The sequence below is a fragment of the Ursus arctos genome, unplaced genomic scaffold, assembly GCF_023065955.2.
Source record: "Ursus arctos isolate Adak ecotype North America unplaced genomic scaffold, UrsArc2.0 scaffold_14, whole genome shotgun sequence".
Taxonomy (NCBI): Eukaryota; Metazoa; Chordata; class Mammalia; order Carnivora; family Ursidae; genus Ursus; species Ursus arctos.
The window spans coordinates 23952398-23975991 of record NW_026622808.1 but is presented as its reverse complement, the minus strand read 5'-3'; the positions used below and the strand labels follow the sequence as shown (position 1 = coordinate 23975991).

General features: G+C 41.1%; 1 protein-coding gene across 1 annotated transcript; it reads left to right on the top strand.

Annotated features, from left to right (window-relative positions):
- Nucleotides 1-687: 687 nt before the first annotated feature.
- Nucleotides 688-1179, top strand: LOC130543571 (olfactory receptor 7A10-like; the record flags this gene model as incomplete). Its single annotated transcript, XM_057311246.1, has 1 exon — nucleotides 688-1179. A coding segment is annotated over exon 1 (492 nt), but the record flags the coding sequence as incomplete, so codon positions are not given.
- Nucleotides 1180-23594: the final 22415 nt, after the last annotated feature.

The following is a 23594-nucleotide window of genomic DNA, read 5'->3' as shown; positions in this document are numbered from 1 at the left end:
ATTTAGGGCGCCTGGGTGGCTCAGTTGGTTAAGCATATGCCTTTGGCTAAGGTCATGATCCCAGAGTCCCAGGATCAAGTCCCAGGATCCAGTCCCATATCAGGCTCCCTTCTCAGGGGGGAGTCTGCTTCTCTATCTGACCCTCCGCCATCTCATTCTCTCTTTCTTACCCTCTTTCTCAAATACATAAACAAAATCTTAAAAAAAAATAACTGAAATTTAAATAGAAACCCAAATAATGAAAACAAAAGATAAAAATAAATAAATGAAGTCCCTTTGTTGAAAATTACTATGTTATTTTTTTTTCTTCCTTGGTAGTCATGTCAACAAGGTGGAACCAGGGAATGATACACAAGTTTCAGAGTTTGTTCTTCTGGGATTATCAGAGGACCTAGAAGTGTACCCCTTCATTTTTGGGCTTTTCCTCTCCACGTACCTGATCACTGTGTTTGGAAACCTGCTCCTCATCCTGGTTGTCAGCTCTGACTCCCAACTCCACACCCCCATGTACTTCTTCCTGGCGAACCCGTCCTTTGTAGACATCTGTTTCACCTCCACCACTGTCCCCAAGATGCTGTGGAACATCCAGGTTCAGGGCAAAACCATTACCCTGGTTTTGAGGGTAAAATCAGACAGATTTTTTTTTCTGATATGTTTGGATTCCTGGATGATTTACTCCTGACGGTGATGGCTTATGACTGCTTGGTGGCCATCTGTCACCCCCTGCACTACACAGTCATCATGAACCGCAAACTGTGTGAACTACTGGTTCTGGTGTCCTGGATCATCAGTGTTCTGAATTCCTTATTACAGAGCTTAATGCTGTTGCGGCTGTCCTTCTGCACAGGCATGGAAATCCCCCACTTTTTCTGTGAACTCAATCAGGTAGTTGGGCATGCCTGTTCGGACGCCTTTGTAAATGACATGGTGATGTATTTTGGAATTGTGGTGCTGGGTTGTCCTCCCGTGGCTGGGGTCCTTTACTCTTACTCCAAGATTGTTTCCTCCATATGTGGAATATCGTCAGCTCAGGGCAAGTACAAAGCATTTTCCACCTGTGCATCTCACCTCTCAGTTGTCTCCTTATATTATTGCACGGCCCTAGGAGTGTACCTTAGCTCTGCTGCTCCCCAGACCTCCCACGCAAGTGCAGTGGCCTCAGTGATGTACACGGTGGTCACCCCCATGCTGAACCCCTTCATCTACAGCCTGAGGAACACAGACATAAAGAGGGCTCTGAAAAGAATCATTGGGGTTCCAATGATGTATGTGCCAATCATCCTGGGACTGAAGAAGTGCCCAGGATTGCAGGGCTCACATCCTCAGAGTGAGGAACTGCCATTCTCCCAACAGGCTGTGGAAGTGGAATCTGCTCCGTCTACTTATTTCCTGGATTTCCATTTGTTTGAATTCAACTTCTCCATACATTTAAGTAACTCACTTTATTAAGCTTCTGCTACGTCTGATATACACACAGTTTCCCATTTATCTATTTTCATACACTTCCAATATTTTCCCCAACCTTGGTCACAGATGGCTAGAAATTCCTGTATCTTAATAGGCCAAGTGGATTTCTTAAAAATAATTTCATTTCAAGTGAATTATACCATGCCAAGTAAACTTCCCCCAATTTCCCAAAAGTATAATCATGAGTTATATTTTTCATGTGGAAGAATCTACACTTGGCCACTAAGCCCTTCACATAACATGTTTGTAGATGAAAATACAAAAGAATAGTTTTACCTTGAGTTTGTCAGCCTTTTTCATATCTGTCCTCATTACTCTTCTGATAATGTGGACTCTAACCTTGTTCTGTTTACATCTCAGGCTCCTGACAGGGATGCTCAGGCTAGGAAAGCCCGGGCACCCCCTGCACCCCTGTGCTTGTGGACATTCCCACAGATGCTTCCCTGACCAGAGCCTCTGCTGTGGCTGCACCAGCCCTTGGGTTCTTACTGTGACTGCAAGACAGGCCTCAGCACACCGATCAGAGACTCTAACAAAACCAGGTTTATTCCTCACAGGTCCTGGAGGGCAAAGGGGATCCCAAAGACCATTCAGGGAGGTCTCACAAGGGTGAGAGAGACGTTGAGAGGGAAAGAGAGAGTGGTGCAGAGGGATCTGTCTTTATTGGGGAACATGGCTGGAGTGGTTAAGGATTTGTGGGTTTCACATTTTGTGGGAAATTTTTATATAAGTAGAATTTGGGTGCTGAAGGGGAAAGCAGGGTCACTCACATGTCCATGAGGAGGTCACCCAGGGCTCTCTGAAGAGGTACTTTATGGCTGGGGCAGTCTCAGGGCTTATCTGGTAATAGTGTCCCACACCTAACAATGTTTATTTAATTTGGCTGTCTATGAAATGGATGCCTCAGAAATTAAAAATTAAAAAAAAAATTAAAGTCAGGCACCTACTCTATAAACATTCTCCTGTATTTCCTGATTGGTCCCCATGAGTTTATCCTGTGATTCAGCTCAGTGTCCAGAGAGACTATGGTAGCCACCAACAAACACTGATGAGCAAACATTTCTCTCCCAGTGGAGTCTACGGAAAGGCAAATTTGAATAAACAGATCAACCTGATATGTTCTTAGTGTCAGGATGACCATAAATATAATGAAGCAATATTCCAAACATTCATTTTGTTACTGAACAAAATATTCCTTTTTTTTTTTTTTTCATTTTTTCTTCTTTCCCATCAAAGTTCACACTTTGCTTCTGTTTATTGAAGCATGGAAGATTGGTGTCCACAACTGAGGGGGTTTATTTATTTATTGAGTTGAAGGGTCGGTTAGTGTCTTGTATGTTTCATCACTGAATTATCTTCTTGTTTCAACTTGAAAACTTCCAATGTCACCTACTATTATGACTCTATTGTTCCACAAATTATCTCCTTTTTCCTAATATTTGTCACAAATGCTAAGGGATGGCGAATGAACAGTATCAGTATCATCCATTTTGTGGGTCCTTCCTGCTCAGAAATCTCTTATGTAATCAGGGTGTGGTGAGTCATGCCAATCAGGCCTTGGTCATGTGTCTGTCTACCTATTAGGTTATTGTCTCTATGATAATGTTTTTTTTTTAACATACTATTTATTTATTTATTTATTTATTTATTTATTTATTTATTTATTTATGAGGTAGAGAGAGGGAGTGAGTCCATGTGAACAAGCATGGTGGGAAAGACAGAGGGAGAGGGAGAAACTTAAGAAGGTTCCACTCTCAACACAGGACTCATTCTCAGGACCCTGAGATTATAACTTGAGCCAAAATCAAGAGTCAGATGCTTAGATGACTGAGTTACCCAGGACCCCCAAAAGTCTGCATTTTAATTCATGGTCTTTCCTTTCTTCTCACAGTGCCTCTAACCTAGTCTTTTGGGAACCAAGATTCATTAAGAAAACATCCTTTCTGTCCAGAGAACTTTTCCACTTGGGAATCATGTGCATAGAAGCTGGAGTAACAAGAGGGAAATGTGCCTAATGAGCAGATACAGGGAGCTAAAAATACCTCTTCACCTCCAGTCCGTCAGCCTGTGCAATCTTGGACAGGAAGGACCATGCTTCTCCTCTGTTTGTTCCAAGACCTAATTCTGACTGGGGGCCTATGTTTCACTCCTTCTTGCTGTCTTGGCTGAGGACAGAGCTTTAGGCCATATCATCTGCTGTCCACGGAGGAATTCAGATTTCCACAGGGCACCTTCCTGTCACACACCCAGCCAGGTGAGTCCAACACCCCAGTGGACCATGGATGACAGGGTCAGAGAGAATGAAAGCCAAGAACATTGACCTGTCATCACCTGAGAGCCAATTCAACTTAGCTCAGAGTGAGGGATCCCTGTTTTTTGGTTTGCCTAATTAAGTTATTAACTTTTTTTGTAAGTTCTGATGGATTTAATAATTCTTCCAGGTAGATGTCCCTTATTCCATCATTTATTCAATAATTTAACCTTTTCTGATGAAATTTAAATACAACCTTGCCATGTTGTAAATGTCCTTATACATTGAGACCTAATTTCTAACTCATTTAACAAAAAAAACCTAGAATTCTAGGAATATTATATGTTATATTCTTTTGTGTTTATGACTTCGTCAATTTAATTATTAATCCACGTTGATATCATTAATGATCGCAATTTTGTATCCTATTTCAGTTCATTTTGGTTTTTCATACAAATTTGCCTAGGACAGGTGTTTTGAAACTACTCATTTTACATTTTAACCTGGTTTTGTAATCCCTTCATACTTTTTATTCTATAACTTTTCATATTGTAGGTCTTTTTATATGAAACACATAAATCCACATAACTTAGTGAAAAAAACAAGTGAACAAAGAAAACAAAGTCCCTGCAATTTTGAATCATGAATCCTATCAGTGAGGACAGAGCACAATGAAATACATGTGTGTATGATACAATGTCCACAGACAGAATGATATGAAGCAAATTACTGAGAACAAAAAGATAGAATTGTCATGGTGTGGGCAGGATTTACAGACCAATGTCTGGGAATGCCTTTGCACATTGGATGAAATCCAGAATGAGGATTAGAGTGTGCCCATTGGGTTTGTCAAAGGAGAGATCAATACCCAAAGCCCAAGAATGTCAATAAGAGATGTCACATAAGAAAAGGGAGAAAGGGGCTAACCTCATCTCCTATCAGACCCCACAGAAATGAATCAGCGAAATAATGATGAAGGAGATACAGGAAAAATAAGCCTTCTATGTTGGATATAAAAATGCCCAACTTTTGTTGTATTGTGTATATTTCCTTTTGTGAAGTGTTGGTTAATCCGTTTTCTCATTTCAGGTGGTGTACACTATTAATATATATTTCTTAATATATATTAAGATTATATATTATATAATATATAATATTAGATTATTTATTATATTAATATATTAAGAAATATACATATATATATATAATTTATTCATGGAGGTTTAGAATCGGCATTTCTGCACTTCACAGGGGAAAGATCGGTGATCTGGCTACTTGGATTAGATCCATTCCCAGTTTAATCAAGATGGCAGGGGCTGAGAAAGACAAGGGAATAACACAACACAGGGGGCCACGGTGTTCTGTGTGTGTGTGACTTTAGAGTTTGAGAAGTCCCCACAACAGGTGCCAGGACTCATAAATCCCAAGGTGACATAACACGGAGGCCAGAATCCAATCAAGAGAGGCCACCGAGAAGGGGATTTCTTCGATTCATGGGATGCCTTTGCAATATGATGAATGCAGTGGGAGAGGCAGTGTGGAAAGGAAAGTCCTTGTGCCTTGAGGGTTCACAGGGAGCAGAGAGGCCACTTCCCTCCTCAGCATGCCTGACAGTGTCTCTCCTCAGTCTCCCTCCTGCTCATTCCCCTTGCAGCACTGACTTTGCTTCTTTGACTTGAACCTTGGAAACAAGTGCCTTCCTTGGGGCCTTTGCACTGGCCATTCCCTCTGCTGGGAAACATGCCCCATAATCCTTGATCTGCCACCATCTCTTACTTGAGGTCTGTGTTCCAGTGTCACTTTGTCTGCAGAATTGGCCTCCATACTCATGAAAATAACATGCCCCATTCACTCTCTGCTTTATCCCTGTTTTCCTTTTCTTCATATTACCACCTTCCACAATCAGAAATGTAATTAATTTTCTTATTTGTTAATTTATTCTTTCTCCATCATTGCATGATAGGGACTTCTTTTTTCTCTAGCACTCTATACTCCTTGCCTATAGAATGCCTAAAACATTGCCAACACACAATTCATATTTCTGAAATTTGGAATATTTTTTAATTAAAACTGTAGAACACATATTGCAAGGAGTGCTGGGTGTTATACGCAAATAATGAATCATGGAACACTACATCAAAAACTAAGGATGTATTGTATGGTGACTAACGTAACACAATAAAAATTAAAAAAAAAAAACTGTAGAATACATGGCCTTTTGGGGAAAAAAGGGATTGGAAGAAAAATCCATCAGTCTGCTGATATAAGAGATTCATTGAAGGGGACCATATCCAAGCACAACATATTAAAATATGATTTCTCTCATCCATGGAACATAAGAACTAGGAAGATTGGTAGGGGAAGAAAGGGATAAAGAAAGGGGGGTTATCAGAAAGGGGAATGAAGCACGAGAGACTATGGACTCTGAGAAACAAACTGAGGGCTTCAGAGGGGAGGGGGGTCAGTGAATGGGATGGACTGGTGATGGGTAGTGAGGAGGTCACGTGTTGCATGGTGCACTGGGTGTTATACGCAACTAATGAAGCATTGAGGTTTATATCGGAAACCAGGGATGTACTGTATGGTGACTAACATAATATAATAAAAAAAATAAAAAAAAAACAAAATAAAACCACGAGAGACTATGAGCTCTAGGAAACAAACTGAGGGCTTCAGAGGGGAGGGGGGCGGGGGACTGGGATAGGCCGGTGATGGGTATTAAGGAGGGCACGTATTGCATGGAGCACTGGGTGTTATATGCAAACAATGAATCATGGAACACTACATCAGAAACTAAGGATGTACTGTATGGTGACTAACATAACATAATAAATTTTTTTTTTAAAAAGTTGAAAAAAAATAAAATGAATTTCTAGACTTCAAAATATAAAAAGTAACATTTCAAATCTATGAGTAAAACAGTTTGTGTGGAAATCAGTCATGCTGTTTCCCTCTTTCCCAGAAGTCACCTCCACCACATGGGACAAGACAATGATACACAAATTTCAGAGTTTCTTCTTCTGGGATTTTCAGAAGAACCAGACTGCAGCCCCTCCTATTTGCACTTTTCCTCTCCATGTACCTGAGCACTGTGTTTGGAAACCTGCTAATCATCCTGGCTGTCAGCTCAGACTCCCACCTCCACACCCCCATGTACTTCTTCCTGGCCAACCTGTCCTTTGTAGACATCTGTTTCACCTCCACCACCGTTCCCAAGATGCTGTGGAGCATCCAGACTCAGAGAAAAGTCATAACCTATGCAGGCTGTATCACGCAGATTCATTTCCTTATAGTCTTTGGTGTCTCAGACTTCTTTATGCTGAGCGTGATGGCCTATGACCTGTTTGTGGCCATCTGTCACCCCCTGCACTACACAGTCATCATGGACCCCCAGCTCTGTGGACTCCTGCTTCTGGTGTCCTGGATCGTGTGTATCCTGAATTCCTTGTTACAAAGTTTAATGATGTTGCGGCTTTCCTTCTGTACACACTTCCAAATCCCCCACGTTTTTTGTGAACTCAATCAGATGATTCAACTTGCATGTTCTGACACCTTTCTTAATAACGTGGTGATGTATTTTGCAGCTGTCCTGCTAGGTGGGGGTCCTTTTGCTGGGATCCTTTACTCTTATTCTAAGATTGTTTCCACCATACTTGGAATATCATGAGCCCTGGGCAAGTATAAAGCATTTCCACCTGTGCATCTCACCTCTCCATTGTCTCCTTATTTATTGTACCTTAGCTCTGCTGCTCCCCAGAGCTCCCACGCAAGTGCAGTGGTCTCGGTGATGTACATGGTGGTCACCCCCATGCTGAACCCCTTCATCTACAGCCTGAGGAACACAGACATGAAAAGGGCTCTGAAAGCAGTCTTTGTGAAAGCATATTTCATGGCCAATTGTCATAGGACTGAACATTTGCCTACAATTGCTTAATCTCAGTTTCCTGAGCAAATTTTTTTGTATAAATATTTGCATTCATTTCCTGCTACTATGTAAAATGATTATGTTAGTGTTTTGATACACATTTATGTTCTTAGCAGTCAGGGGATCAGAAGCCTGAAATGACACTCATCGGGCTAAAAACATTTGCATTTGCAAGACTTGGTTCATTCTGGAGGCTACAGGGAAGAATCTATTTACCATTACAGGATCATATTATACTGCAAAAAATATCTAAATATATTTCTTACAGTTAACAAATGCTTCACAGGGAGGGACTAAATGACAGCTGTTAATTTACAAGCATGAAATTCCTGTTTGGAAAATGAGTCCTGCAGCTGATGTATGCAGTGGTTCAAGGTTCATATCAAATAAACAGTTCTCCTCATTGTTGGAAAGGAAAACAGCAATTTTCTTTAGATTGTAGGGCAGTGTCTGCACCACAAGTCAACATTTTGAAGATCTGAGGGATCTAATCCAGACAGATTGCTCAGTCTTAGACTTCGGGAAAAGTTGAAGTCAGGGTTGGGATAAGTTGTCGGGAGGTCTGAACTCTGGGAACAGTGGAGTTCCCGAGGAAGGAGTAATTAACTCTGGATTCACTTGGTTATAAGCTGGTCTTTTTGGGCACATACAATCTCCAGGATATTCTCCTTTGTGTCCACACCAGTGTCCCATGGGGAAATCATGTGCTTAGGTGTTGGGGGAGCAGGAGGGAAACATGCCTGATGAACAGACAGAGGAAGCTCTAAATATCTCCTGTGTGGCAGTCCCTCTCCCTGTGCCACCTTGGCCTCGATGGGACCTGGTTGTTGCTTCTGGAGTCCTAAGCTTGGCCGGGAGACTGACAGCAGCCTCCTTCCTGCCGTCTTGTGTGGGGACAGAGTTTAATCACCAACATCCCCACCCAGGAAGAATTCAGACGGCCACACGGAGACCCTTTCCCCAGAGTTCCCATTTAGGTGAGTCCAGAGCCCAGCAGGTCCTGCAGGAAAGGGTCAGAGACAATCCAAGCCAGGGGCATTGACCTGAGGTCAGCTGACAGCCAACAACCTATTCCAGAACGTAGAGATCTCTATGCTCATTTGCTTGCCTGATGAGCTGATTAATGGAGTCATTGATGATGTTAAAGAAAGAAGTGAACATTGAGCTCAGCAGCACATGGGTGATTGTTGGCAATGAAGTCAGGGGGCAGGAGGCATAGAGTACTTCCAGTAAAATAGAACACAACCAGTGAGTTTTGCAATTAAAGGGAGTATTAATATTAGGGATGGAGGGATGTCCAATGAAGTCAGGGCATTTCATTTTGTCTTTAAATGTGGCATATTGGATTCTGTTTCCATACTGATGAGAAAGACCTAGACCGATTTATTGCTTGCAGATAGGACCTTACAACAGTAATTCATGAGACATACATTTTCACAGCATCCCCTGTTTCTCTGGGTTTTCACATGAAAACAATGATCTGACGAGGAAAGCAATGTGAAGGAGCTTTGCTTTGTAATGATTTCATTACCCTGGGAGCTGAATATATTTGCGGATTTGTTATTCATTGGTTTTCTGTATTGTACACTGTCTCTCCCAGATCTTTGCATTTGTACAGTGGGGTTAGGGGTTTTTTATTCCTGTTTTTGATTGCATTCTTTCTAACAAGGAATTGAGCTGCTTTTTTTTTTTTTTATTTTACCAACTTTGCTATTTCCATTAAGTTCTATTGTGTATGTATAGACGTAAATGTGGGGAATTGTGTATTAGTAGTGTGGGCTCAAATCAATCAGTTGGTTATAAGGTGTTTTCTCTATTGCTTTTTTGATTTATTATTGATTCTTAACAATTGAGCTGTCACTAATATTCTTCACTTGCCAATCCTTACGATAAACAAAATTGAAAATTAATAGTAACTTGTACCCTAAGTGCTAATAAATCACCTTGATACGTATTTCCCATTTGTTTTTGCATCTCTGTCATTCCCCAGGGGTCCTTTTGTCTCAGTGTGATGAGATCCATTTCTAACATTTGCATCATCTTTGACCATCATCTCTTCTTTACATTTGACCAAAGATTGACTTTAACTTCTTAAGCATATTTTAATCCATATATCTTTATGTAAGAAAAAAAATGATCACTTAGAGAGTGCTCACTCCCCAGTTGTAAAAGTCATTCTCTCATATTCTGTTATTCCAAGTCTTTGGACATTAAATCCAGAATTATTGACCCATCTTGACATTACACAATTATTCTCTTATGTCTTTATATATATTAGTTTTTGGTTCTCATAGAATTTTGTTTCACACAGTTGTTTTGAAAACACTACACTTGACCTAATGTCGTTCCTCCTGACAATCTTTCTTCCTTAAGTTCTTAATGTCTTTAAAACTTCTCTTCCTAGACGATGCACACATACTCACTCATCCACTGTACAAATGATGAGTGGTATCCTGTGCTCGTCATAAATGCTCTTCAGGTTTAGGGCAGTCTTTTTTCTACTTGTGTCCGTTCTTCCTTCTTTCTCAATAATACCTCATGGACTTGCCTCCAGTCAACTAGGGAAAGCTGATTCTTTATTTTGGGGTCTGCATAATACTTGATGATGTGGCCATGCTACTCACACTTTGAAAGCATTTTCTTTCTCAATGCATTGCTATTATAACAATTCTACAAAAATATTTGGAGATTTTTATGTTAAAAATCTGTTTCTCCACTGGAGGAAATATTGTTCCCCAGGGAGGCACTGAAGGATTTGGAGTCATATGGGAGGTTTCAGGAGAGGCCAAGGATCCTCTAAACATCCTACAAACCCAGGACACAGGCCACCACAGAGAATAGACTGGACCAGAATGTCAATAGTGTCGAGACTGAGTATTTCTGAGCTGAAGAATATGTGTATTTTCATATTATAGCTGTCTTTAGGTTCTTTTTCTCATTGTAACAGTTCACATTTCTGCCAACAGAATTAGAGAAACTTCTTTTGCTACCTGTTTAAAAATTCCAACCAAATCAGCACAGGAGATCTTTACATTGTCTCACAGGCTGATGAGTGTGCAATAGATTTCTTGTTGTTTTCTTAAACCATTACTAAATTTGAGCAAATATTTATGTACTTGATCACCATGTTCATTATTACATTCCCCTGATTATTATATATCTATAAACTCTACAGCTATTCTGCACTTAGCAGTATTTCAAATGCAGTGACAGACCATTGTTTGTTGACTTTTGGTTGGATATATTGTCCATAAAAAGTTTTAAATTTCATATAGGTAAATATGTCTGTCCATGGGAAGCTTGCAAATTGGAATGTCAGGTAGCATTTTCCATTGTTTAGGGAAATGATCAGTGATCTGGACAGCCTGAGTTACTGCTGCTCCAGGTTCATCCTTGAGGCTGGGGATGAGGAGTCATGGCAGGAACACAGCTTAGGGAGCAATGAATTGGTATGTATGTAAGTGTGTGTGTGTGTGTGTGTGTGTGTGTGTGTGTGTGTGTTCATGTGTGTGTGTGCCTTGTGGAGTGAGAAGAGTCCAAGAGCTCGGGTTCACAGTGTAATATATTCCAAGATGACTCTTATAATACAAAGGTCAGAACTCAATCATCAGATGGTACTGAGGAGGGGCTCTATTTCAATTTACAGGACACCTTTGTAAGTAGATTAAAAAATACAAGAAGTATGTAGTGTGGGTGAGTAACTCCTTTTTCTTGAAGTTTAACCAGCAACAAAGTGACCTACATCTTTGAAATTGCCTGACATCTTTCATCCCTCTCCTGCTTATTCCCCTTTGAACATTTGCTTCCCTTTTTGGACTCAAAAGCTCAAAGTAGTATAATTTGCAGGCGCTGTGCAGAGGCTATTCCCTCTGCCAGCACACACCTCCCCAGACATTCTCGTGGCTCCTACCCTCTCTTCCCTAGTAGTATCTGTTCAAATGTCATCTTGTTTACTGGTCTTGTCTGAACTCCAGTTACAAAATGACACTTATATCCCCTCTCTCCTTGATACCTACTCTTGTTCTCTTCATACCAATGACACCCTCTGATTAATTATTATTATTATTTTATGTTATATTAGTCAACATACAGTACTTCATTAGTTTATGATGTAGTGTTCTATGATTCACTGCTTGCATATAACACCCAGCGCTCCATGCAACACATGCCCTCCTTAATAACCATCACTGGGCTCACCCGTCACCCAACACCCTCCCCGCTGAAACCCTCAGCCTGTTTCCCAGAGTCCATAATCTCTCATGGTTTGTCTCCCCCTCCTATCTCCCTGCCTTCATTTTTCCCTTCCTTTTCCTAATGTCCTCCATGCTATTCTTTATGTTCCACATATGAGTGAAACCATATGATAATTATCTTTCTCTGCTTGACTTATTTCACTTAGCATAATCACCTCCAGTTCTGTCCATGTTGATGCAAATGTTGGGCAATCATCCTTTCTGATGGCTGAGTATTCCATTGTATATATGGACCAAGTAACCGTTATCTATTCATTAGTTGAAGTGGATCTCGGCTCCTCCCCCAGTTTGGCTATTGTGGATAATGCTGCTATGAATACTGGGGTGCATGTGGCCCTTCTTTTCACTACATGTGTATCTCTGGGGTAAATACCCAGTAGTTCAAGTGCTGGGTCTAAGGGTAGTTCTATTTTTACCTTTTTGAGGAACATCCATACTGTTTTCTTCAAACTCTTTCTATGAGGCCAGCATTACCTTGATCCCAAAACCAGACAAAGACCCCATCAAAAAGGAGAATTACAGACCAATATTCCTTATGCATACGGATGCCAAAAATCTCAACAAGATCCTAGCCAATAGGATCTAACAGTATATGAAAAGGATTATCCATCATGAAGCAGAAGAGAGAGTAAGCAACATAGAAGGTAAGTTGGTGGAAAGGAAGGAAGATGAGGAAAAGAGAGAAAAACAACTAATGGACCATGAGGGGAGGCTTTGAGAAAACAGCAATGTCATAAAATGAAATAATATCAAAATTATTGTAGTGCCTGAGGGAGAAAAAAGAGAGAGAGAGCCAGAAGGTATATTTGAGCAAATGAGAGCTGAGAACTACCCTGGTCTTGATGTCCAAGAGGTAGAAAGGACCCCTCTCAAAATCAATAAAAATAAATCAACACCCCAACATATAATAGTGAAGCTTGCAAATTTCAGAGATAAAGAGAAAATCAGGTCAGCAGCTTGATAGAAGAGGTTCCTAACCTAGAGGGGTAGGAATATTAGACTGACAGTGGACCTATCCACAGAGACTTGGCAGGTCGGACAGGGCTGGCGTGATATAGTCAGGGTACTAAATGAGAAAAACATGCAGCCAAGAATACTTTATCCAGCAAGGCTGCCATTCAGAATGGAAGGAGAGATAAAGTTCTTCTGGGACAGGTAGAAACTGAAAGAATATGTGACCACCAAGGTAGCCCTGCAAGAAATATTAAGGGGGGTTCTGTAAGCAAAGAGAGAGGCCTAGAGTAAAATAAACCAGGAAGAAATAGAGACAATCTACAGAAACAGGGACTTTACAGGTAATACAATGGCACTAAATTCATATCTTCTAGTTACTCTGAATGTAAATGGGCTAAATGGTCCAAATTGGAAAGTGAGGGGGTGGAGAACCATTTATTATGCTAATGGAACTCAAAAGAAAACTGGGGTAGCAATTCTCATATCAGACAAATACGATTTTAAACCAGAGACTGTAGTAAGAGATGAAGAGGGAAAATATCATACTTAAAGGGTCTACCCAAGAAGAAGATCTAACGACTATAAACATTTATGCTTCTAATTTGGGAGTAGCCAATTATATGAACCAATTAATAACCAAGTAAAGAAATACATTGAAGAAGACACAAAAAGATGGAAAATATTCCATGCTCATGGATCGGAAGAATTAACATAGTTAAAATGTCCATGTTACCCAGAGCAATCTACACTTTCAATGCTATCCCGATCAAAATACCGAGGACATTTTTCAAAGAACTGGAACAAAGAGCCCTTAAATTTGTATGGAACCAGAAAAGGCCCCGAATCTCCAAGGAACTGTTGAAAAGGAAAAACAAAGCTGGGGGCATCACAATGCCAGATTTCGAGCTGTACTACAAAGCTGTGATCACAAAGACAGCATGGTACTGGCACAAAAACAGACACATACACCAATGGAACAGAATAGAGAACCCAGAAATGGACCCTCGGCTCTTTGGTTAACTAATCTTTGATAAAGCAGGAAAAAACATCCAGTGGGAAAAAGACAGTCTCTTCAATAAATGGTGCTGGGAAAATTGGACAGCTACATGCAAAAGAATGAAACTTGACCACTCTCTCACACCATACACAAAGATAAACTCCAAATGGATGAAAGACCTCAATGTGAGACAGGAATCCATCAAAATTCTAGAGGAGAGCATAGACAGCAACCTCTATGACATCACCCAAAGCAACCTTTTTCATGACACATCTCCAAAGGCAAGAGAAACAAAAGATAAAATGAACTTGTGGGACTTCATCAAGATAAAAAGCTTCTGCACAGCCAAGGAAACAGTCAAAAAAACTAAGAGGCAGCCCACGGAATGGGAGAATATATTTGCAAATGATACTACAGATTAAAGACTGGTATCCAAGATCTACAAAGAACTTCTCAAACTCAATATGTGAGAAACAAATAAACAAATCATAAAATGGACAGAAGATATGAACAGACACTTTTCCAATGAAGACATACAAATGGCCAACAGACACATGAAAAAATGTTCAAAATCATTAGCCATCAGGGAAATTCAAATCAAAACCACACTAAGATACCACCTTATGCCAGTTAGAATGGCAAAAATTGACAAGGCAAGAAACAACAATTGCTGGAGAGGATGTGGTGAAAGGGGATCCCTCCTACATTGTTGGTGGGAATGCAAGTTGGTACAGCCACTCTGGAAAACAGTGTGGAGGTCCCTTAAAAAGTTAAAAATGGAGCTACCTTATGACCCAGCAATTGCACTACTGGGTATTTACCCCCAAGATACAGATGTAGTGAAAAGAAGGGCCATATGCACCCCAATGTTCATAGCAGCATTGTCCACAATAGCTAAATCATGGAAGGAACCGAGATGCCCTTCAAAGATGACTGGATTAAGAAGTTGTGGTCCATATACACAATGGAATATTACTCTGCTATCAGAAAGAACGAGTTCTCAACATTTGCTGCAACATGGATGGCACTGGAGGAGATAATGCTAAGTGAAATAAGTCAAGCAGAGAAAGACAATTATCATATGATTTCTCTCATCTATGGAACATAAGAACTAGGAAAATCAGTAGGGGAAGAAAGGGATAAAGAAAGGGGGGTAACCAGAAGGGGGAATGAAGCATGAGAGACTATGGACTCTGAGAACCAAACTGAGAGCTTCAGAGGGGAGGGGGTTGGGGAATGGGATAGACTGGTGATGGGTAGTAGGGAGGGCACATATTGCATGGTGCACTGGGTGTTATACGCAACTAATACATCATTGAACTTTACATCAGAAAAAAAAAAAGGAGACCATGGAAGGATTTTATTCATTGATTTATTCATTCATTCATTCATGAATGTTCTGACTCCTGTCTGGGCAAGCGTGGAAGCATGACTACCAGTTAGGAACCAACTCCAATATCTAGTATCCAGTATCCAGCTAAGTAATGGGCATGAATTACACTTGGGTTCTAAAAGTAGAGATTTATGTGTTTATATCTGAGATGTGTTTGAAGATCAAGAAGATTAATTGATAGAATGAGTGGGAAAAGAGAGGACTAAAGATAACAGCTAAAATTTTGGACTGAGCAACTCTTATGGGCTGAATTGTGTCTCCACATAATGTTGAGGTCCTAGTGCCAGTACCTCAGAAAGTAGCCATATTTGGAGATAAGATCTTTAAAAATGCGATTAAGTGAAAATGAAGTCTTGAGTGTGGACCCTAATCCAACATCACTGGTATCCTTATAAGAAGAGGAAATTTGAACACACATAAAAATATCAAACATGAGCATGCACAGAGAGACAAACCTGTGAAGATACAGTGAGAATGTAGTTATCTGTGAGGCAAGAAGAGAAACCAAAAAAGGAACCAAATCTGCTGACCCCTTGATCTCAGATGTTTTGCCTCCAGAACTGTGAGAAATAATTTTCTGTTGTTTAATCAAAAAAAAAAATTGATGATACTGATATTGTTCCTTCACCACCCTTAACTATTTGTGACAAATTCTAGGAAAAAGGAGTTCTTTCATGGAACAACAAAAGGGTCATATTAGCAGGTAGCATTAGAAGTTTTCAAGTGGAAACAGGAAAACAAATCTGTGATAAAACATAGATACACTAAGCAATCTGTCACCTCAGTGAGTAAGCCCCCTCAGTTGTGGACACCAATCATCAATAAATAATATTCAATAAATAGATGCACAGCATAAAAAAGAAATATTTTGACTATTAATAAAATGGTGGTTTGAAATGTTGCACCCTGGAAGATCTTAAATATTTTTCTTATTTTTTAATTCCAGTATAATTAACATACATCATTACTTTCAGGTGTACAATATAGTGATTCAGCAATTGTATATGTTGTTCAGTGCTCATAACGATAAGTGTGCTCTTAATCCCCATCTCCTATTTCACCCAACCCCCACCCAATTCCTCTCTGGTAAACACCATTTTGTTCCCCATATTGAAGACTCTAGATTTTTGTTTGTCTCTTTTTTTTCATTGTTTGTTTTGTTTCCTAAATTCCACATATGAGTGAAATTATATGCTATTTGTCTTTCTCTGACTGACTGATTTCCCTTAGCACTATACCCTCTAGATCCATCTGTGTTGTAAATGGCTGCATCAAAATAAAAAGCTTCTGCACAGCAAAGGAAACAGTCATCACAACAAAAACACAACTACTAAGTCGTAAAAGATATTTGCAAATGACATATCCAATAAGGGATTAATATCCAAAATATATAAAGAACTTACACCAAAGAAGTTAATTGTAATTCAATTAAAAGTGACCAGAAACATGACCAGACATTTCTCCAAAGACGTCATCCAGGTGATCAACAGACCCGTGGAAAGATGGTCAATGTCACTCATCAGCAGGGAAACGCAAATGAAAATCACAATGAGATATCACCTGACACCTGTCAGACTGGATAAAATTAAGGACACAGGAAACAACAGATGTTGGGAAGGATGTGGAGAAAGGGGAAACCTCTTGCACTGTTGGTGGGAATGCAAACTGGTGCAGCCACTTGGAAAACAGAGTGGAGGGGCTAAAAAAATTGAAAATAGAACTACGCTAAAATCTAGGGATCCCACTACTGGGATATACCCAAAGAAAATCCATTCTCATATTTATGGTCATCTCTTGACAGGTCAAACTATTTATCAAGTTTTCTTTCCATGTAGACTCCACTGGAGTTATATGTTTGCTCATCAGCATTTGCTAGTGACTATGGCAGGCGTTAGGACACCCAGGCGAATAAAAGAGTAAAACAAGGAAACTAGTTTAAAAGCACAAGAGCGTGTTTGTAGAGGAAGTGCCTGACATTAAGCTTTTGATTTCTGAAGCCTCCATTTCGGAGACAACCATGCTGAACAGACACATTGTCGGGTGTGGGACACTATTACCAGAGAAGCAGTCAGGCTGCCCCAGCCATGAAACACCTCTTCAGAAACCCTGATAACCTCTATACTGACACATGAGGGACTGTGCCTTCCCTTCTGTGCCAGAATTTCACTCTGATGTTTTCAACTGGTCAATAAAGAGTGAACTTGCAAAACCCTAGTCGCTCTGCCCATGGACCCCAATAACAGGCCCCCTAGACCTTTCTGCCCATCCCTGCAAGAACCTGTGATGATGAACCTTGTCTTGTTAGAGTCTCTGATGGGTGTGCTGAGGCCTGTCTTGCAGTCACAGTAAGAACCCAAGGGCTGGTGCAGCCACAGCAGAGGCTCTGGTCAGGGAAGCATCTGTGGGAATGTCCACAAGCACAGGGGTGCAGGGAGTGTCCAGGCTTTCCTAGCCTGAGCATCCCTGTCAGGAGCCTGAGATGTAAACTGAACAAGGTTAGAGTCCACATCATCAGGAAGAGGAGTGAAGGTGTGATATAAAAAGACTGACAGTCTAGGTGAAAACTGGGGTTCTGTATTCTCATCTACAATAAGGTTATGTCAAGGGTTCTTGGCCAAGTGTAATTTCTTCCATATGAAGAATGCAACTCATTATTCTTTTAGGAAATCTAGGGAAATTTACTTGGCATGAGATAAGTCATTTAAAATGAAATTATTTTTAAGAAATCCAACCTGCCCCACATATGATACAGAAATTTCCAGGCACTTGTGATCTAAGGCTTGGAAAACACTGGGGACATATGAAAATGGAGAAAGGGGAAACTGTGTGTGTATTAGACAGAGCAGAAGCTTAATAAAGTGAGTCATGCAAATTTATAAAGAAGTTGATTTCAAACAGATGGAAATTCCAGAGAATAAATAGAAGGAGCAGACTCTACTTCCACAGGCTGATCAAAGAATAGCAGTTCCTGGCTCCGAGGCTGTGAGCCCTGCAATCATGGGCACCTCTTCAGCCCCAGGACCATTGTCCCTTACATCACTGGAACCCCACTAATTCTTTTCAGAGACCCCTTTATGTCTTTGTTCCTCAGGCTGTAGATGAAGGGGTTCAGCATGGGGGTGACCACCGTGTACATCACCGAGGCCACTGCACTTGCGTGGGAGCTCTGGGGAGCAGCAGAGCTCAGGTACACTCCTAGGCCTGTACAATAGAATAAGGAGACAACTGAGAGGTGAGATGCACAGGTGGAAAATGCTTTGTACTTGCCCTGAGCTGATGAGATCCCAAGTATGGAGGAAACTATCTTAGAGTAAGAGTAAGAGATCCCAGCCAGGGGAGCAGCAGCCAGAACCACTGTTGCAAGATACATCATCAAGTCATTAAGAAAGATATCAGAAAAGGCAAGTCGGACCACCTGATTGATTTCACAGAAAAAGTGGGAGATTTCCACCTCTCTACAGAAGGGCAGCCACAACACCATTAAGGTTTGCAATAAGGAATTCAGGGCACTCATGATCCAGGACAACAGAACCAGCAGCACACAGAGCCAGGGGTTCATGATGACTGTGTAGTGCAGGGGGTGACAGATGGCCACAAAGCGGTCATAAGCCATTTCAGCCAGGAGAAAGGAATCCAAGGCTGAAAAGAGTAGGAAAAAGTATATCTGAGTGATACAACCATCATAGGTTATGACTTTACTCTGAGTCTGGATGTTCAGTAGCATCTTGGGGATGGTGGTGGAGGTGAAACAGATGTCTACAAAGGACAAGTTGGCCAGGAAGAAGTACATGGGGGTGTGGAGGTGGGAGTCAGAGCTGACGGCCAGGATGATGAGCAGGTTTCCAAGCACAGTGATCAGGTACATGGAGAGGAAAAGCCCAAATAGGAGGGGCTGCAGTTCTGGTTCCTCTGATAATCCCAGAAGAAACTCTGAAACTCGTGTATCATTGTCTGGTTCCATGTGGTGGTGGAGACTACCAATGAACAAAAAACAACAGACTAATTTTTTAATACTGAGCATTACAGGTAACATTGAAATTCTGCAATTTTCACTTTGCAATAGAAATTCAATATCTTGGGGTGCCTGGGTGGTTTAGTGGGTTAAGCGTCTGCCTTCAGCTCAGGTCTTGATCCTGGAATCCCAGGAACAGGCCCTGTTTTGGGCTCTCCACAGTAGTGAGTTTGGTTCTTCTCTGCCCCTCCCCCTGCTTCTGCTCTCTCTTTCTCTTTTTCTCAAATAAATAAATAGAATCTTACCAAAAAAGTCAATATTCATAGTTTTTGTATGGAACTTGTCCTCCGTTGGGACCCTGCATTCCAGCTCTGAATAGGAATGCACATCCCACACTTCGCCTTTTACGCAAGTACTCGTATGTTCTACACTGTAATGAGAAATTCTGTCACACTTTTGAGAGTAAATTTCAGTACTATCGTCCAGGTGAAGAGTATAGGTTTCAAGAAACAAAAGTCTACACAGTTCAGTGATGGAGAAGATAAGGGGGGAAAATTGATAGAATATCAGACTGTGAGGGGTGCTATGAAGAAAAGCCAGTAAAAATGAAAGAGTGGACACAGGTGTTAATGTTCCCGGGTGCTCGGATAGTCCAGCCCACATTACACAGGGGCCTCGTTCAGGAGGAGACACATTTATCCAGGAGGTATTTGCCCGTCAGGGGAAACAACCAATGCAAACTCTGAGAAAAGACTTGGGTTTTTTTCAAATTAATTTTTAAAACCTCAGTATGGTTGACATGCATGTCACATTAGTTTTGGGTGTACAACACAGTGATCATCAGTTTAAACACGACGCCGTGCTCACACGTGTGGAGCTGCCATCTGTCACCACACAACACTGTGACCTTATCAGTGACTACATTCCCTGGGCTGTGCCCTTTATTCCCATGACTCATTCATTCCTTAACTGGAAGCCTTATTTACCACTCCCCTTCACCATTCTGCCTTTCCTTTGCTCATTTTTTGTTTTAAAAATCACTGCCAGCATACGCAAGAAATGAACCATGGAGCTTTACATCAAAAACTAGGGATGTTCTGTACGGTGACTAACATAATATAATAACTAACTAACTAACTAACTAACTAACTAACTAACTAACTAAATAAATAAATAAAAATCACTGCCAGGCTATTGTCACCTCCACCACAATAATTAAGAAAACAGGGATCCATGGCAAGCTGCTGACATCAGATTGTCTCTCCCTTAAGAGTGTGAAAGTGCCCCTTAGCATAATCTCCTCCAGTCCCATCCATGTTGATGCAAATGTTGGGTAATCATTCTTTCTGATGGCTGAGTAATAGTCCATTGTATACATGGGCTAGCCCAGTGAAGGGTATTAAGGAAGGCACGTATTGCATGGAGCACTGGGTGTTATACGCAAACAATGAATCATGGAACACTACATCAAACACTAATGATGTACTGTATGGTGACTAACATATCATAAAAAATTAATTAATTAATTTAAAAGATTTTAAAAAGTATGTGGAAATGCACCCAAATTCTAGTAGTAATGTCTCCTATGAGCATGTAATCATGGGTCTCTATTTTAATGTGATCATTTTATGCCCAGTAGTTAAAGAACCATAAAAAATCAGTTCCAAAACCTTTGAGGAATTAAAGTAGGGAGAAAGATCTAATAAGCTCAGGTGGCCTCCAGACATGGTGAGAAGGAGCAAACGTCCTTAGTTCTGGCAACACTCCAACCGCAGTTACAGTGTCTTGATGCCCAGAATAATAAAGAAGCAGAAGACAATTTATCCAAAAGAAAAAGTAGGGAGGATTTTATGTTATCAAGACATCTGATCCATCGAACATCCCACGAGAATAACAAGTAAAGGGAAGACACCACAACTCACTAAAGGAAATACACACAGTGCAACAGAAGTGGAGGATTTTAAAAGATAATTTGTTAAAAGAACTTTTCTAAATAATAAAAAATGCAAAACTTTATAATCAGAAACTAGGGTTTTGAATTTTGGATCTATGCATATTTGCTGTTTGAATTTGGAGCACAAACAAACTGTAATAAATGTTAATATCCTCCCCCAAATAGTAGGGCTTGAGCTGTCCATCCTTCTCAGGTGGTTGACAGATTTAGTGAACATACAGAAAGACCTTAGCCTAGTTCCCTCCTGTTGATAATGAGTGGTTAATACCGGTGACAAGATTTGGCTGAGTTTTTTCTTCTCTCAATGTCCCCATTGCTTCCCCACCTCCGGGTCCCCAGTTCCACAGCCTTCTTTCAGTCCCTTGTCATCTCTCCACTTACCACGGGCTGGCGTCCTCTAGCCAATAGTCACATTTACCCAGAGAGATCTTTTATATTGCATTTAAGTTCCTGTCCCAACTCTGCATCTTAACCCCTCCCCGGTGACTCCTCACTGGAGACTGAACCCCAAATCCCCTAACTTCCAACACTTTGCTTGCCTCCCTTGGCCCACCCACCAGCTTCCCACTCCCACTGCCTCACCCACACTGATGTCCCAAACACTGAACTTGACTTGTAGCTTCACCTGAAGCCCCAGTCTCCAGGCTCAGACCCTCCATACACCTGCTGCCCTCTGCTGGGAGTCACCTACTGGTCTCCTAGGGTTTATTCACCTCCTCTCTTATCTTCACAATCCCATCGCCTCTTTCAGACTGCAAAGAGTCATCTCCTTCATGAACCTTTGTTTTTGTTCTGTTATTTTAACATTCCCACAGAAAAAGGATGCTTCCTCTTGCAGTAATTTAGAAGTAGGGGTTATCACTATGTAACTTTTACTTAAATCCATGTATGTTTCCCTGCTAGACTGTGGGTGCTCTGGGGCGTGTCCTACGGACTCCCATACTTTATGCCCAGACGTAGTTTGGTTGGGGACAGTAGGAATAAATAAATGTTCATTAAGGAATGAGAGAATCTCTGCTCACCGAAGTTGCCAGTGATGAGAGAGAGAACAGAAGCAGCGAGCTACTATCACAGGAATGCAGGACATGGGAGAGAAATGTATTCCACGTTCTCAGATGGGACCATTCGTGGGCCAGACTGTGATTTGTAAGAATAAATAGAATAGGATAAATAAGGCACAATGGAAAATATCAGAGTGCATCGTACATGGTCAGAGCTCATACCAAAGCATTTCGTGGTTCTCCTTGTTGAGTCACATTGGGGTGGGTGTGTGTGTGTGCAAATGTGTTTATTTCTGTGTTTGCCTGTGCACAGCTGCTGGATCACATGTAAAAGGCATGTTTTGCTCTGGGATACAGTCAAAAGATTCTTATCCATGTCAGTAAATGCAAGAATAGTTTTAAAAGAAGGGCATTTCTAAGCTTCCTGGGTGGCTCAGTTGGTTAAGCATCTGCCTTCATCTCAGGTCATGATCCCAGGGTCCTGGGATGGAACCCTGAGTCCAGCTGCCTGCTCAGCGGGAGTCTGCTTGTCGCTGTCCCTCTGCTGTCCCCCCCCGAATAAATACATAAAATATTTTTTAAAAATAAAAGATAAAAGATGGGATTTCCGGGCAATGAGGTTTCGAAAAGCGGTGTGAATGAAGAGCCCATTAGAATGTCCAGGCTGCGGAGAGAGTGGGCAGCCAGTGTGGGTGCTGGGGTTCCTCCAGATTCAGGGACCGCACACTGACTGTACCGTTATTTCCCCAATCGCCTCATTACAGTACCCACATCAGGCCCTTGGTCTGGTTTTTATTCCGTATTTATTCCTATGTGTTTGACCACCCCTGTTCTCATATGGCCTAGTAACAAACTAATGAGGCAAGACCCTCTCTCATGTTTCTTTATGGCAACTTTTCTTTTTTCTTTTTTTTTAATTTAAAAAATTTACGTTTTATTTATTTAAGTAATATCTACACCCAGAGTGGGGCTCGAACTCAGGACACCGAGAGCAAGACTTGGATGCTCTTCCAGCTGAGCCTGCCAGGCACCCCTGGAGCATCTTTGCTTTGTAATTCCTGGGCTTTGAGTTTGGGTCTCTATTTGACAAACCCTTGTCCACACTCCGCTCCTGCTTCTGATTTTTGTCCCACACGTGTAGGCGTGCCTACAATATACTCTATAAAACCTGAGACATGCCTCAGAAACCGATTAACTTCCTTCGTATGAATATCCCTGAGGACCTTGGTCACACACACATTTATGTCACCCACTCTCCTTGCTTTGTTTGACACAGGATCCAAATGAGCAGGACCTCACCTCCTTTGTGCACTTGTTTGGAAAAAGTGTGCATTTGGATAGAAACACGTTTTTATAAGATAAATTCATCAAATTAAAACACGCAGGATAAAGAAAGCTGAGATAAATACAGTGGGTTCAAAACAACCTTATTAATCTGAATTGAATT